This window comes from Suricata suricatta, chromosome 2 (assembly GCF_006229205.1).
Source record: "Suricata suricatta isolate VVHF042 chromosome 2, meerkat_22Aug2017_6uvM2_HiC, whole genome shotgun sequence".
NCBI classification, from domain to species: domain Eukaryota; kingdom Metazoa; phylum Chordata; class Mammalia; order Carnivora; family Herpestidae; genus Suricata; species Suricata suricatta.
In genome coordinates this window covers 159,844,925-159,861,180 of record NC_043701.1, presented here as the reverse complement: position 1 = coordinate 159,861,180, position 16,256 = coordinate 159,844,925, and the positions used below count along the sequence as shown (strand labels likewise).

The 16,256-nt window shown below is 38.5% G+C and overlaps 1 protein-coding gene across 7 annotated transcripts in view; it reads right to left on the bottom strand.

Annotated features, from left to right (window-relative positions):
* BTRC (beta-transducin repeat containing E3 ubiquitin protein ligase) overlaps nt 1-16,256 on the bottom strand; it is a 176,558-nt gene that overhangs the window by 17,396 nt on the left and 142,906 nt on the right. For all 7 annotated transcript variants that reach the window (XM_029932417.1, XM_029932414.1, XM_029932415.1 and 4 more), the window contains 6 exons: nt 13,489-13,720; nt 10,000-10,186; nt 4,089-4,185; nt 3,311-3,448; nt 2,712-2,830; nt 318-567 (listed from right to left, as the gene is read on the bottom strand). In XM_029932417.1, coding sequence (XP_029788277.1) covers nt 318-567; nt 2,712-2,830; nt 3,311-3,448; nt 4,089-4,185; nt 10,000-10,186; nt 13,489-13,720 — 1,023 coding nt within the window. The remainder of the gene's footprint in view (nt 1-317; nt 568-2,711; nt 2,831-3,310; nt 3,449-4,088; nt 4,186-9,999; nt 10,187-13,488; nt 13,721-16,256) is intronic.

Genomic DNA, 16,256 nt, shown 5'->3' with positions numbered 1-16,256 from the left:
TAGCTGGCTGCTATCACATGAGAATTCCTCTGATTCATTTATTCTTATGGAGTTATTAGTCTGGTCTTATAGACAAATTTTCTTGAAGCTAAGTTTACCCTGGCCTTCTCACATTCACCATTATTTACAGGAATAAGATACCTGACCAAAATTTTCACACAGCTTGTCTCCTTCATTGCCTTTTTACAGACAGACTAGTATCTGAATTAAGTATTAAGCTACTCCATACGGACATTTAAATATGAAACTTCCCTTGACTGGATTTTCATATGAACACCTTACTCTAAAATGGAGACTTATCAAAAATGCCTCATTACCTTTATAGTCCTATCTCCAGATGCAGAAACGATGTACTTGTCATCAAAGTCTACAACGTTGACAGCAGCTCTATGTCCGACTAGCACCCTCCGGAGGGTGATGTCAGTTGGGGAGGCCATATCCCATACAGCAATGGAACGGTCTTTGGAACAGGTCACCATCATGCCATTATTGAAACGCAAGTGCAGAACTGCTTCACAATGGTGAATCAACGTGTTAAGCATTTCACCTGTATTTACATCCCATACCCTGGATCAAACAACAGTAAGAAGGTTATCTGAGGTTTTCATGATATGCCTTGCTACAATCTATTTGACTGCCACAGTCCCCACTCATCCTGCCCCATTTTCATAAGTAGTGTTATACTCTACTCTCTTGCAGCTTTGGGACTGAGCTGAGGTAAAGAGTTCTAATGGACCACAGGGAAGTGACAGATAGAGGGCTGTACTAGGAGAACAGGACAAGGAGACAGACAGGATGCTGTCAATGTGGAATCCTTGAGACACGCTATTTGAAATATGCATGAGTTATAGGGGAAAGGGGTAAGAATGAGGATACAACAACCACTATCACCTACTAAATAGGCCCAGACTTCAAGATTATTACAAGGCTTCTGACATTTAATCTGATTCGTTTAATGAGATACATTTATTTTTTTTAATGTTTATTTATTTTTGAAAGAGCGAGACAGAGCGAGAGAGTACTCATGAGCATGGGAGAGGTAGAGAGAGGGAGAGAGGGAGACAGAGGATCTGAAGTGGGCCCTGTGCTGACAGCAGAGAGCCTGATGCAGGGATTGAACTCAGGAACCATGAGATCATGACCTGAGCCGAAGTCAAATGCTTAACTGCTTAACTGACTAAGCCACCCAGGCACCCCTAATGAGATACATTTTAAAGTAGGAATCTGATTAATGACAGTAGCAGTAGTGTCCCATGGATAGCCCTCAAGAAATAGAACTGATACAGACCAAGAAGCTTCTGTAACAGACTAACTTAGTAGTGTGGATTTGAGCTTGATAACCCTGGATCTTCAATTTTATCCTACAGGCCAGGCCCAAGATGACCTACAGTCTAAGTTCAAAGCCCCATTTCTGTGTTTTGAATAGGGTCAGAGATCAAGAATAGCCATCCCAGGGGCACCTGGGTGGCTCAGCTGGTTAAGTGTCTCACTCTTGATTTCAGTTCAGGTCATGATCTCAAGGTTTGTGGGCTCAAGCTCTGTGCTATGAGCACAGAGCCTGCTTGACATTCTCGCTCTCTTTTCTGCCCCTCTCCCTGCTCGCTCATGCCTGTGCTTGCTTGCTAACAAAATAAACATTAAAGAAGATAAGGAAAAAAAAATAGCTGTAGTGTAAATGGGGGCTTACAGCAGAGTGTGGGGCCTTTGGATAGCTTGAGAATTTTGTGTGATGATATATTTTGATTATTCTATTTTTGTGTATTTACTTTGATTTTCATAACACATTTTATTTCCTTTTCCAATTTAACCCCATCTTTTAGAAAATCATTTTGTCCCTTATCCTATAAATGATGTTAGCCTCTACAATGTTTAGCTTCCTTGAGGCACTCCACAGCATCAATAAATGCTAAATGTCGATAACTATAAGAACTGAGTTTGCTATGCCTTTAAGTCAAAAGACAAGAAAGAAGAACAGCCTTTTCTATTCACAGAGGATAATTTGGAATGGTAAACATTTAACTTCAGAGAATCTAACATGCAGTTAACTGCTTTTTTTCCCCTATTTTTTTTTAAAGTTACTTTTGATGCATTATGTTTGCTAAATCCTTTAGCTTAAGGCAAAATTCCTAACAGAGGTTTCCAGCAGTGCTGCCGGTCCCTAGCACTCAAGCTACACTGGACTCCAGCAGCATAATGGCTGTGTCATCAAATCACTACCGCCTCTGGAAATTGAAGGCCCCTCCCTGAGTAAAGCTTGCAATTAAAAACTGCAGGGACAGCAGGGAAGGGGCTGGCAAAGAGAGAGCATTGCTCACCTGTACACATTTTAAAGGAGATAATGCATGTCTGTACCACAGTTATAACCACGTGAAAGGAGGCTTAATTCCATTCACATCATTCCCCTGCGAGGCGGTTTTCGTAAGGCATACACAAGGTTTACCGAGTTTCTATAATTGATGATTTCCCCAAATTAAAACAGGATATGAAGTTTCTTCAATGTGCAAAAATGTAAACTTGCCTTAGTCATTCCTAAATCAAGTTTTCTACTTCTAGGTAGACACAAGATGTGGAGAGCTGATGGTTTATTCTTCTTTAGTTATGAAGTTTCAGAAATGTGTTCATGCAGTTACATATAACAAAACTACTATCTATGACAAAGAACAGAACAGACTGATATTCCAGAGTTCAAAAGATCATGTGAACTTTTCTACCTGACTGTGGAATCTGATGATCCAGTTATGATCACCCTCTCATCATACTGGAGACACAGGACAGAACCCGTATGGCCGGTGAGGATTCGCTTGCATTCCAGCGTGCTTTTATCCCAGATCTAGAATGGCAAACAAGATCCTTTTGATCACTGTGATGATGGGATGCTGCCGAGACTTGTTGGTTCTATTAGGTGTTTGATTCCTCTAAAGAATCAAAGCCCAGAGTAATGTGGAATGCGTTCTTTTCTATAGGTATAGCTAAGTACATATATATGTGTGGCTTCAATACTAACACAGACTTTCTCCTTTTCATTAAGGAACAGGGGTAACCTATAATTATGTGAAGCCCAAAGGAGTAACAGCACATTCAGTGCATTGTAAGGAGAGAATTTAACCCTAGGACTATCCATTTGTACATGCTTCTGGTGGAAAGCAAGGAACTGTCCTTTAAGGAAATGATTCTGGCTTCAGGACTGGAAACAACCTAAAACTCTCATTTACCTTTTGGAAATAATGCTTAGGGATGGTGCTTGGACTGCTTTATTAATGTGGACACCCTTGCTCCTTCAGCCATCTTCCCATAATTGAACAGACCTCACCTTGATTGTATTGTCTCGAAGGCCGCTTACTATCTTCTGATCATCATACTGTAAACAGTAAACTCCTTTGCTTGTTTCACTTCGGCAGTGGATTCTCTGTAAACTATGTCTTCCACATCTCCAATTAGATTCTATTGTCTGAGGAGAAGGAATAGTAAAAAATCGGTAGTAATTAGGAAAGGACCAGCACTAAATTGTTATCTGACTTTCATGGAAACCAATGACAAATGCTCAGTGCTTCACTCTATAAAATATATAGACCTTAAGGTAAACTCAAAATACGTTTTTTAAAAGCCACTGTTTAAAACTGCATAACATTTTTCATTTGTAAAGTTATTAAAGATTTATTTTCTAGAACTCTCCTGCATATAGCTCATTCAATTAAATGATAAACCTGGTGGAAAAGGGGCAACAGAAGGCAAGCAGTGCACTCCCTGAGTTTACATGCTCAGTGCTCCTCACACCTATGTGGTGGCCATTTCTACCAGGGAACTTCCAGGGAGGCTCAACTCATAAGATATTTGAGTATCAGACTGTAACAGTCTCAGCGCTACTGCATGAAGGTATCATTTTCTCTCTCTCATCTATTTATCTATCAGTAAACAATCTTTAAAAGCTTTAAAATTTTTGTACTCTATTTTACCTACCCTATTTACTTAAATTGATTTTTAACCCACATTAATAAACCTTAATGGGTTTGCTGTAACAATTCCGTTACTGAAGAATGCTGATGATTCTCTAGTATTTGGCGAATATCCAAATATAAATAGATTCTTACCTCAATGTCCTGTATAATTTTAGGATAAAGTGCTCTATAAAAGGAGTTGGGAGGAGCATTCCCATCAGGAGGTTTGTTTTTGAATAAATACTGTCCCCTAAAAAACAATAAATATTTTCAATAAAAATTACAGTATCCTACATTTACAAGGAGCTTCATATTTTTTCAAAGTGTTGTCACAGTTGTCATTCCATATAATCTCCATAACTAGTCTGGAAAAGTGTGAAGTTAAACCCGATTTCAGGAGTCCCATGCCAGGGAATAACTTTCTGGGTTCTAAGGAACTCAGTCAACACTGATGACCTGCTGTGTAGCCATCAGAATATTAGGCCTTCAGGAATATTATAATGTCATCAAAGGGAATACATATAATCAAAATTTATCAACTGGTCTATCAGACCTCTGTACAGGCAGAATCATCGGGCCTTTGCAAATTTTGTTAGTGATGATAACTACTAACTCTGAACTAGGCACATGCCCCACAGTTTTTTGCCCTCCACTAAGCAAAGTTGTGCTAGCATCAGTGGAGCCTAGCATCATGGGCAGTAGGAATGCCTCTGTCATGGAGATCATTTTTCCTAGTCTTCATTTACGTGGGGTAAGGTGTGTTGGCAGCGCAGGTACCCAGGCTGCTGGTGATCAGTGTAGCTACGCTTTAAAAGGAGCAATTCATTGGGGCACCTGGGTGGCTCAGTCGGTTAAGCCTCCGACTTCGGCTCAGGTCAGATCTCACATTCGTGTTCGTGGGTTCGAGCCCCGCGTCAGGCTCTATGCTGACAGCTAGCTCAGAGCCTGGAGCCTGCTTCTGGTTCTGTGCCTCCCTCTCTCTCTGACCCTCCCCCTCTCATGCTCTGTCTTTCTCTGTATCAAAAATAAATAAAATAAAAATAAAAGGAGCAATTCAATTCACTTTGTCAGAGAAGAAAGGAAACACAGGAGTGTCCAGCGGCAGGTATGGAAGAAGATGAAAAGACATGCCTGAGAGCACTGTGCTGTCAAGTCTAAGGCATGACATTCTTTCACAGGTGTGTTCCTGGCTATGCACAGACACACATGCATTTTACTGCCTTTCCTTGACTCCAGTGAGCAACATTTGTTAGCATCTCCTTCCTTATGACAGCACATCTCTGGAATACTCATATCCCAAGCTAGATCTTTGCTACAAAAAAAATCGGTAAGTGGCAATCACTTCCTGCTGGGTAAAAAATTTAATTCCTCATCCTGAAGTTAAGAACCCACCAAACACGGTGTGGAAGCTAGTAAACCCCACTATGGGTGTACTAACTGCTGTTCTCACTGGCACCGTGCCTTGCAAAGTGGAGACAGGCAGAAATGCCTCAGAGGGTAATCCTGGCACCAGAGAAACCATGTTTTCTCTAGGCCAGTCATCCACTCTTCCCTCTATAGCTCCATTACAATATAATTAATTGTTCAATGTCTCCAGGAGCGCTTCTCTCCTGCCCTCTTCCTATTATATACCTTGAAAATTAGTTGAGAAAATTTTTTATCAGGAAGGTAGCTGGCTTTACTTCTGTGTTAACAGAGGAAGGCAAATCTACAATGGAGAAGCTAAAATAGTTTTTAAAAGGGGGCTAATAGGAGCAAGAAATATGAGACATCAACATAAAGGGCAAACAAGATACATTATGAAATAATTCTGGGTTACAAGTACACTTCTCTGAACAATCTTATTCTGCAAACACACTGTAAACAAACAACAGCTTTTGAGTGAAGAGATTCTAAATTTGGTTAATAATTATAATTGACTAATTTCAACTCCAACACCCTTTCATGAGGTGATAATCACTACATTCATTTTGCAAACAAAGAAATCAAATGTCAGGGAGGTTAGGTAACATGCTCAAGGTCACCCAGCTAGCGAGTAGACCTGCAATTTGAATCTGATTTCAGAGCCTACACTCTACTACTTTATTATCTCCCAGTACCCACCATTCCTCAGAGATTCCTGCCCTCCTCTTAATCTCTGGCAATTGAATATAGGCACCCCAGGATTTTCTTCATATGTAATGAAACTATCCCTACATTCTAAGAGAAGAGAAATCATATAAGCCTCTGATCTCGTTTTTTACCTCAATGTATTTTTCATGCCTTGCTAAAGTGTCTGAATTTCTTCAAATTAAAGGTGCTACAAAAAAGGGTGGCGAGGCGCTGAAAACTGGCTTTTCAGTCTATATCTGTGTTGTAAGTCAAAACCTTTTATGATGGAAGCTCTCTGACAACAGGGACCACTTCTGTGTGAAAGGCCTAGTACCTCTGAGAATGTAAGTACATGATAAATGCTAAATATTAAATTTAGAATGTTATCATAAAACGTGATCCGCTGATTAAGAAAATGGACTTTCCCAAGTGGTCGTTTATTATACTTGTAAGAGTTATGGTTACTGAGCACAGAGAGCATACTCAATATTATTCAAGACAGAAAGCAACAGAGTTCATGTCCTAGGGGCAAACTGTCAAATTCATCTAGATACAAAATACAACAGTGGAGTGGAAGCTAAACCCAAAGCTTCATTAGAAAACTATACTTACTTATTTATTTTTGGTGGGGAAATGGAAGAAACTTTCAAAGGCAGGATTTGGGGAAAGGTATGAAAGGAAAACTTTGACACAATAGGCTTGGAAAGACAATCTAAGAGAAAATGCGAAAGTGATCAGAGATTGAATTTTTTAAAAAGTAGGGGAGAACACTAACACAAGAAGAAACACAAATTTAAAAATATAAGCAGCCAGGGGCGCCTGGGTTAGGCATCGAACTTCAGCTCAGGTCATAATCTTGCAGTCTGAGTTCAAGCCCTGTGTTGGGCTCTGTGCTGACAGCTCAGAATTGAAGCCTGCTTCAGATTCTGTCTCCCTCTCTCTCTGCTATGCTCTTCTCTCTCTCTCTCACTCTCTCTCTCTCTCCCTCCCTCCCTCCCTCCCTCAAAAAAAAACCCCCAAAAAACCAAAAAACAAGCAGTCAGAGAAAGTCAAGGGGCATATTAGAGGAGGTCTCCATGGGTGGACAAATATTGTAACTTCATGGGGCTCTACCAAAGTAAGAAGACAAATGTTGCCAGAGACAAAAGAATATGGTCTGAACTATGAAAAACTGCTCAAAAGAACAGGAATGGATTCCTGTGGTTGAGGAGATAGGGAAAGAGTGATAATTTATACCGGATCCTAGATTATTTCTCAGCCATACCTTCACAGACCCCTTTTAAAAGACAAAAGGCCACTTTTTCAATGATCTTTTTATTTTTTTCTTTGTAACATAACAGATCTTCTTATTTATTGCCAACTCCAAGTAAAATTGTGGAGGCTATCTTATCTTTGGCATTTTCAAACATGCATCTGCCCAAATCTGCTCATCTGTTTCTTGTTCTTCCTGTCTTCAAAAAAAGAAGAGTTTGTAGGGGGCACCTGGGTGGCTCAGCTGGTTAAGCATCTGACTCTTGATTTCAGCTCAGCTCATGATCTCATGGTTCCTTGAGATGGACCCTTCATCAAGCTCTGTGCTGACAGCATGGGACTCTCTCTACCCTTTCCCCAAGCAGACACATGCACGTGCTCTCTCAAAAATAAATCAATAAACTTAAAAAAAAAAAAAAGAGTTTGTAAACTCCCAATGTCTGATAAAGGTTTACTGTTATTTACAGTCCAAATGGGAAAAAAAGTATATTTTAACAGGGAAGAAAACCTTTATTGCTATGGGAGTGAATCTCTATCATAGAGATTTTAGGTCACGAGTTCCAATTTGAAGGAGAATTTGGTTTGTTTTTTCTAAATGTCATTTTTAAAAAAAGATTTTATTTTTTAATTTTTTTAAGTTTATTTTTTGAGAGAGAGAGAGTGTGAGTGAGCGTGAGTGAGGGAGGGACAGAGAGAGGGGGAGACAAAGGACCTGAAACTGGCTCCGTACTGGGAGCAGAGAGCACGATGTAGGCCTTGGACTCACAAACCATGAGATCATGACCTGAGCTGAAGTCAGATGCTTAACTGACTAAGCCACTCAGGCACCCTAAATCACATTCTTTTAATTTTTATTGTTTTTTAATGTTTTATTTATATTTTGAGAGAGACAGTGCAAATGGGGGAGAGATAAGAAGACACAGAATATGAAGCAGGCTCCAGACTCCTAGTTTCAGCACAGAGCCCAACACAGGGCCTGAACTCACAATCCATGAGATCATGACCCAAGCTGAAGTCAGCTGCTTAACCAAATGAGCCACCATGTGACCCTAAATGACATTTTTTAAAGAGTTTATTTATTTGGGGGGGGGGGTGGAGAGTCACAGAGAGAGAGAGAGAAAGAGACAGAGACAGAGAAAATATAAGTGGGGGAAGGGCAGAGAAAGAAGTCCTAGCAGGCTCTGTGCTGTCAGTGCAGAGTCCAATTCGGGGCTTACTCCCATGAACTGTGAGATCATGAGTGGAGCTGAAATCAAGAGATAGGCGCTTAACCAACTGAGCCACCCAGGTGCCCCTAGGGGATAATTTTTCTTTTGTCTTCTTTTCTCTCTGTGAAGGGTAGTGGAATATTCCTAGCTGCTCTAAAATTCTCTCACGTAAGCAACTGCTCTGTATCTAAGGCTGGTCCTGGCATGCTTATTAGCAAAATGATGGACTTTGGATCCCATACAAATATATGTATTTTTTGCTTTTTAATAAAGTTTATTTCCAAATATGAAATAAATTATGAAAGGTTTCTATTTTTCTATATAGTGAAATAAATGAGAATAAGAAAAACATATTTGGGAAGAATACCACTATGCTTTTATTTATTCGATTTTACATAGCCAAAGAATTGCCTGGCACTTGCTTCCTTCAAAATTGAATTTGCGAGAAATTTTAAAGTCTTCCTAATAGCCAGATGACAGAAATTTCTCAAAGCATTTGATATAATATTTGGGGGGGGGGTCATTACTTTTATTATATATCAATGAATTTCAAAGATGCAAAAAAAAGAGAAAGGGAGCCATGAATTTCAAAGATAAAAAAAAAAGGAAAGGAGCTAACTATATTTTAATGAAAACTGTTAAGAAAAGCTGGTCCTCTTAACAGTTTTGTATCTCTTTATGGTCCAAGATAAATAATTGATAAAATTAATTGCTCAAGATATCCCTGAGAACACATATGTCTGCTGGTGCATATCTATCAGCTAAAATATTTAAGGTCACTTTTATGTTACTTATGAAATGATCACACCTGACTTTCTTTCAGTGACAGTCTAGAGACATCCTTTGCAAGTACACATAGAAGGCACAAGTCTAATGAAATGGTACCTTTATGTTAAAAGAACAATAAAAAAAATTGGTGAGGTGTCTCAGGCTGCTAACTATATTATGCCTTAAGGAATTTGGGATTAATCAGTAAAATCTAATGAAAATATGAGTCGTATGGAGAAACAATGATATATACTAGATTATACACTTTGCTCTTTCCAATGCCTAGAATTCCTATTCTAGTTGAGTGTTAAAATAATTTTGATTACAAAGGTGATAAAACACCACAGCCATGGATTAAAGACAAGAAATCTTCTGGAGGAGAACATACTTATTTGTTCTGGGTTGTTTCAGGCATCTGACAGCTTCTGTGTGATCTAATGTCATCTGTCTTACAAACTGCCTATCAGCACTTTTGCAGGACACTACTTTCTGCCCAGAGAATAGAATGCTGTAAGCAAAGTCGGTTTTTAGTCATTTTTTGCAAAGTAGTATCAACACAGTATGTCATTTATGAATGACTGGTCCAAAGAATAACTGTTGAGTACAATGATTTTACATTTTTTGCTGTAAACCAGCAAAATCATGATATTAAATGAGAAGCAATATCACTGGTTCCCAGTGTTATTCCAATGACTGAACGGCCAAGTCCTGAAGCTTCATAATAGTAAGAAAGTTCAAAGGCTCACCACCCTCTTCGTTCTGCCAGGCCTCTCCACAGAGAATCGGTCCTGACCATTCTCTCAATAAGCTTCTTCCATAGCATGCCATCAGATGTCACTCGGTACCATTCCTTACATACGAGTTCAGCAGCACATAGCGATTTGGCATCCAGGTATGACAGAATGTTCTCAGCAATGTGGTCCAAACCCCGAGCTGTTGGGGGTTGGGGGAGGAGGCAAATAAGAGAAATATAGGTGGTGAATGGCTTTTTTTTTTTTTTTTTTTTTTTTTTTTAACAAAAAGTCCTTAGAAAAAGAACAGCATTTATTCTATTCTGAAAGCATATCACTGTCCCTAGTGTGGTCCAGTTTCTTTTTCAAACAGAAACTTGGGTAAAATGAGTGTCAATAATTTTTCCATAAGGTTACAGAAATGAACAGTATTTTCCATCTTCCTTTAGATAAGGAAGTTAGAGCTAACAACTAGCAAACCCCCCAAGACATTAAAAATAAAAAGGATTCTAGAAAACGATTCACATCTATCTATATGGATTTCAGCACTAGGGGATGTTCTATGGATGGCATCTCAAAGTCTGTGATTCAGACCCCCCCAAAACTCTATATTAGGTCCATTTCTCATTCCGTTTCTATTACTCCTGCAGTTCCAAAGCTGTTCAGTAAAAGAAATATCCTTTAAATGTACTAGGGGAAAGGCACTAAGTCAGAATGTGCTGGGTTATAGAATTTTGGGCATGCAGAAAGGAGAGAAGAAGGAAATACAGAATGGTATAGGAACATCCCGAGAGGAAACAGAGAGAGGTACGTTTAAGTTCAAGTATGAGTTTAATTTAAAATGTTTAAAAAAACCAACTGTAGTTGAGAGTAGTTGCTGCTATAAAGCCTAAATGACAGTTGACCAAAAAATGAAAAAAATCCCAGACCAATAAATAACTTGGTTAGAATTTCAGAGACCACTTTGTAGGATGTATAGAGGAAAGATGGTAGATGATATAGAGGAAAACAACGGAAGTAGATCTTGGGCTGCCTAAACTGGATGGACTTCCCAATTAAAAAACTCTACCACCCAAAAGTGTACTGAGGCCTCAACGAAAGAGATCCAATAAAATAGGATGAGCACACTAATGAAGTTTTTGGCTACTGTTTTAATTCACAAGTGAGACAAACATATTCAAAGTTAGTTCTCTTTCAGGTTACATATCAAAGGTTTGCTAACGACTTAAATAGTGCAGAAGGATTCCTTCATACTCTGACTCCCTTAGGCACAAACAACCAAAAGGAAAGAGAATACTGCATTTCATTTTGTGCCTTTCCCTTGAATCACACAAAGACACACTTGGACACCATTAGCAACAACCCAAATGTGCTTAAACATTATTCTAATTATAAAATTGTATGGATACCAGTCACATTTTTTTAGCAGATTTGGAGAAGAAAATGGATTTTGTTTGGCTGGCATCACATGTTCATATTTAAGCATCAGCAGATGGAGGCATCCATCACTTAATTCTTATTAAAGGAAAATGAGTATAATCCAATTAAAGATATAATAATTAGTTCCTCATGCAAAAAACAGCGATGGTACAATTCCTGCACCTTTAAATTGAAACTTTCTATGCCATCAGAAGTTTCCAAAATTCATTCCTGTGTTTTTAATGGCTGTCATCAAATTGTTCCTGATCTTTCACTATGTCCCTATAGTAAGTCTTTGGAAGTAATTTCACCTAACACTCGAAACAAACCCATTACATTAATGGATTATAGGCATTTTTTGAAGTAGTTTGGTTTACTAAATGTAGCCAGATGGTGTAGGTTTATAAGTTAAAATGGCCGTAAAGCATTAGCCTGGTGATTTAATATCTTATAAAGTGGTCAGCAGATACACATCAGGGATCAGGATTAGGCAAAGGATACACAGATCTAATCAACTCCTGCTCAATTCTTAGTGGTATATGCTTGAGATAGTAGCATGTCTCAGTAACTGGGGAGAGCACAGTAATGAGGTACACACAGATTGTTCGCACAATGAAAACTGTTTGCCTATGGCTAAAACAAAATCCAATGAGGGAAGAGGGGGCAGAAGTCTATTATTCTATTTAACAAAAAATATAGGTACAAAATTTAGTTTTAAAATTGTTATTTCTAAGACATAAATAGGTATTTCTTTTGTTTTAAAGGATGATTTAAATTCCAATTTTGGAAAAACAAACAAACAAAAAAGATAATTGGCACAGATTAAGCAAAGTAGTAATATGCCATTTTGGGGAGGGTTGGTATATTTTTTGAAGAGGATAGTTTCACATAAGTATTAAAAACCTTGAAAATATTCATAATTCTTCAATATAGGAGTTCTATTTCTGTTACTTTTTCCTAGGAAAAGATTAATGAATAAGAATGTCCATCACAGCAAAGTTTGTAATAGGAAAAACATTTTAAACTACCTAAATGTCCAAAAAAAGGGGTTAAATAATATGTGTTTTGGCCATCATAAAGAATATAATACTATACATAATTATGTTTTTAAAAAACACAGGAAAATACATTAAGAACATAGTAAGAAAAAATGTTACAAATGCTTTAGAAGGAAATATACACACCTAGAAAAAACAGTAAGGCTACATGCCAAAATATTAATAGCATATTAGTGGCTCTCTCTGAATGGCGGGGTTCTGGGAAATTTTGTTTTTATATTTTAAATAATTTTGAATTTTCTAAATTTCCTAGAACTTCTATAATCAGGAAACAATTGAAGAAAAATAAAAATAAGAAAAAATATTTTAGAAATTCACTCATCTTTTGTACTATATTTTCTTTTAAAATAAACTTTTAACACAGATGACAACCTTATATTTTCTTAAGATAGCATTTTCCCCAAATAATCATGTCTACATAGTATCCTAGGATCACCACCAAGCATTCAGTAAAACCACCACATCATCCTCCACAAAAAATGTATTTTAAGTGTGTGAGTGTGTGTGTGTATTCAAACCCTCATTTAGTTTATGATAAATGTTTGATTACTGAGAACAGTAAGGTTGCAAAGCCTGGAGTTCACAAATTAACGTCACAAGGCTCCTGAGATACCTTTCTTTATAAAACACTCAATTAAAAATGTTTCTTATTCAGTCTCACAATTTAAATATTCTGTTGGCTAATTCCCATAGAATCCAAATCCAAGTACATAAGTTAACATATCTTGAAACTAAGACATATTATCAAAGTAGTACCTCAGAAAAAATTTCATTTGCACCTCTGAGTGGGTAAGAACAGGGCGACTAAAAGGGTTGGATATACAGAGAAGACTGGGGGAAGAAGAGCCTCTATTTCCAGAGTTTGACATTAGGTATTTACACCCCAAGAAGGTAACATTAAAGGACTCAGTTTATAAAAATCAAGCGAATAAAGACTTTTAAAAAGAGAGATGAAAGATCCAGTTCCATTACCATTGTCACATATTTTCCAGGCAAATTAATGGCTCACAAACACCCGTAGACATACCTGGCAGAGCAGTTATGAAATCCCTCTGCAGCATAGGTTTAAGATATGAGTTTATGTGTCCATGTTGGTAATGACACATTTGGGATATAAGATGTTCCACAAACTCCACTTGATCAGACTCTGACCACTGCTCAAAGTATTTGACACACAGCTCCTTTTCCTTCTCATAGCTTGCTGAGAGTTTTCGTTGCTTGGGCACAATCATACTGGAAGTGCCATTGGCAAGTTTCGTCTGCAGAAGGGGTGGGTTAAAAGAGACATGAAAACAGTAAGTGCTGAATATGAGGGAAATATATAATTTTCTGGTATGGCATGCAATGTTATTATACGAGGGAGCTCACTCTGTTACTCTATTAGTAACTGGATGGTTGTGAATAGCAATCACATAGAAAGCCACACAAAGACCACAGTAAGCTGGGAAATCAGGAATACTGCTGGATGACTAGGCATCCATGTGTAAAAGTTCACAGGAAGATATTAATTGGAGATATATAGATGAAACCTGAAAGCTGAAAGCATGTTAAGTTATTATTACTAGCAAACAAAAAAGCTAATTTGCTTTTTTTTTTGGTATACACCAGTTACTAGACATTTGTATAATTACTTACAACTTATTTTTTACTAATCAAATAAGAAACCTCCCGTGCAAAGAAAGGCCAATGAATAATCTGAAACTAGGACCTTTGGAGATAAAGCTTAAATATAGCATGTATATGCTCAACCTGCCCTTTCCCTTCTAAAAAGGAAATCAAACTTACATGCCATGAAATCTTTCTATTAATTAATTCATTAAGCAAATATCAACTGAGCATACAACGTGTCAAACACTGTCCTAGATGCTTGGAATACAACACTGAACCAAAATAACAGTGTCTGTCACCAGGAACTTATAGGTAGTATGTGCAGCAAGACAAAACTATAACTAAATACATAGAAAATATAATGTGCACAGTGCTATTAAGAAAAATAAGGGGATATGTGGCGCCTGGGTGGCTCAGCTGGTTGAATGTCTGACTCCTGATTTCAGATCAGGTCATGATCCTAGGGGCGTGGAATCGAGCCCTACGTTGGGTTCCATGCTGAGTGTGGAGCCTGCTTAAGATTCTCTCTCTCTTTTCCTCTGTCCCTCTCCCCCTCTCTCTAAAATAAAAGATTAAAAACTTAAATAAAAATAAAGGGATAGAAATCAAAAGTATATGTTACTGTAGTAGGCAAAATTCTAAGATGGCTCCACCCAAGATTCTTGGGCCTTGATGTATATGTGTGTGTGTGTGTGTGTGTGTGTGTGTGTATCTTCTCTCAGCTATTCAAACAAACACATAGGCACTGCTTTGATTTAATTAAGATGCCAAATCAGCTGACCTTAAGATAGGGAGATTACTGGAATGGGTTTGACCTATCAAATGAGCCCTTTAAAAGCAGAGTTTTTTCCAACTGGTTACTGAAAAAGAAGGGGACCACATGGCAAAGGATGTGGTCAGCCTCTGGGAGCCAAGAGAGCGCCCAGGTGGCAGCCAGTGAGGAAACAGGTACCTCAATACTACAAAGGCGAGGATCTGAATTCTGTCAACAACAATAAGCTGAGAAGAGGATTTCCCCCTAGAGCCTCCAGATGACAGCTCAGCCTGCTCAGCACCTTCGTGTCAGCCTTGTGATACTTCGAACAGAGGACCCAGACATGCTATGCCAGACTTCTGATCTAGAAAACTGTAAGCTAATGAATGGGTGGTATTTTATCATGGTGGTTATGTAGCAATTAAACACACACACACACACACACACACACACACACACTCACACACACACACACACACTCACACACACACACACACTCACACACACACTCACTAATATAATTATTTAAGCTTATGGGGGTCAGAGATAGTTTACCTAAAGAGATGCCGCCATCTGAACTGAGACCTGAAGGAAATGAGGAAACCAGACATTCTGTTACACGGGGGAAGAATGGTCTAGGGCAAAGGGAATTTGAGGGCAAAGGCCCTGGGCGGCAGTCTGTCTGGCATGTTTAAGGAACACCAAAGAGGCATGGTGTGGTTTGAACCAAGTGAACAAGGAGAAGTAAGTTGGAGTAGTTCAAGCCAGATCATCCAGGTCATTTAGGTGGGGACAGCTGATCTCCAACGACAGCCTGCCACAATTCCATCCCTCCCCAAACACTGAATGCTGTTCCTTCCATCAAAAGACAGAGTTTGTCCTAGCCTTTGAAACTGGGCTTTGGCTAATAAAGTATGGAAAAAGTGACATTCAACTTATGCTTAGTTCTTCTTAGAGCAAGCTACTCCATAAGAAATTCAGGCTACCCCGCTGGAGAGAGAAGTCAGGAAGATGAGAAGCTATACACAGAGATAGAGAGATCACATAGAGAACTACCTAGAAGTCTTAGAGTGACATGATCTGACTCCTTTTAAATGGAGCAAGGCTATATGAAGAACAGACTGTAGGGGACATGAACAGAAATAAAGAGACTGATTAAAAGACTGCTTCACAGTAGTCCATGGAAGAGGACACTCTTTTGGACTAGAGTGGTAGCTGTAGAGGTAATGAGAAATAACTGAGACTCAATGTATACTTTGAGGGCAGAGCAAACTGAATTTGCTCACACACTGGACATGGGATATGAGAAGAGAAAGGAAATAAGATCATATGCAAGTTTAAAGCTGGGGATACTAGGAGAAGATTCAGAAATCAACAGAAACTTTGGCTACTCTGAAGAAAGTTGGCTTTCTTTAGAGTATACCCAAAAGGGA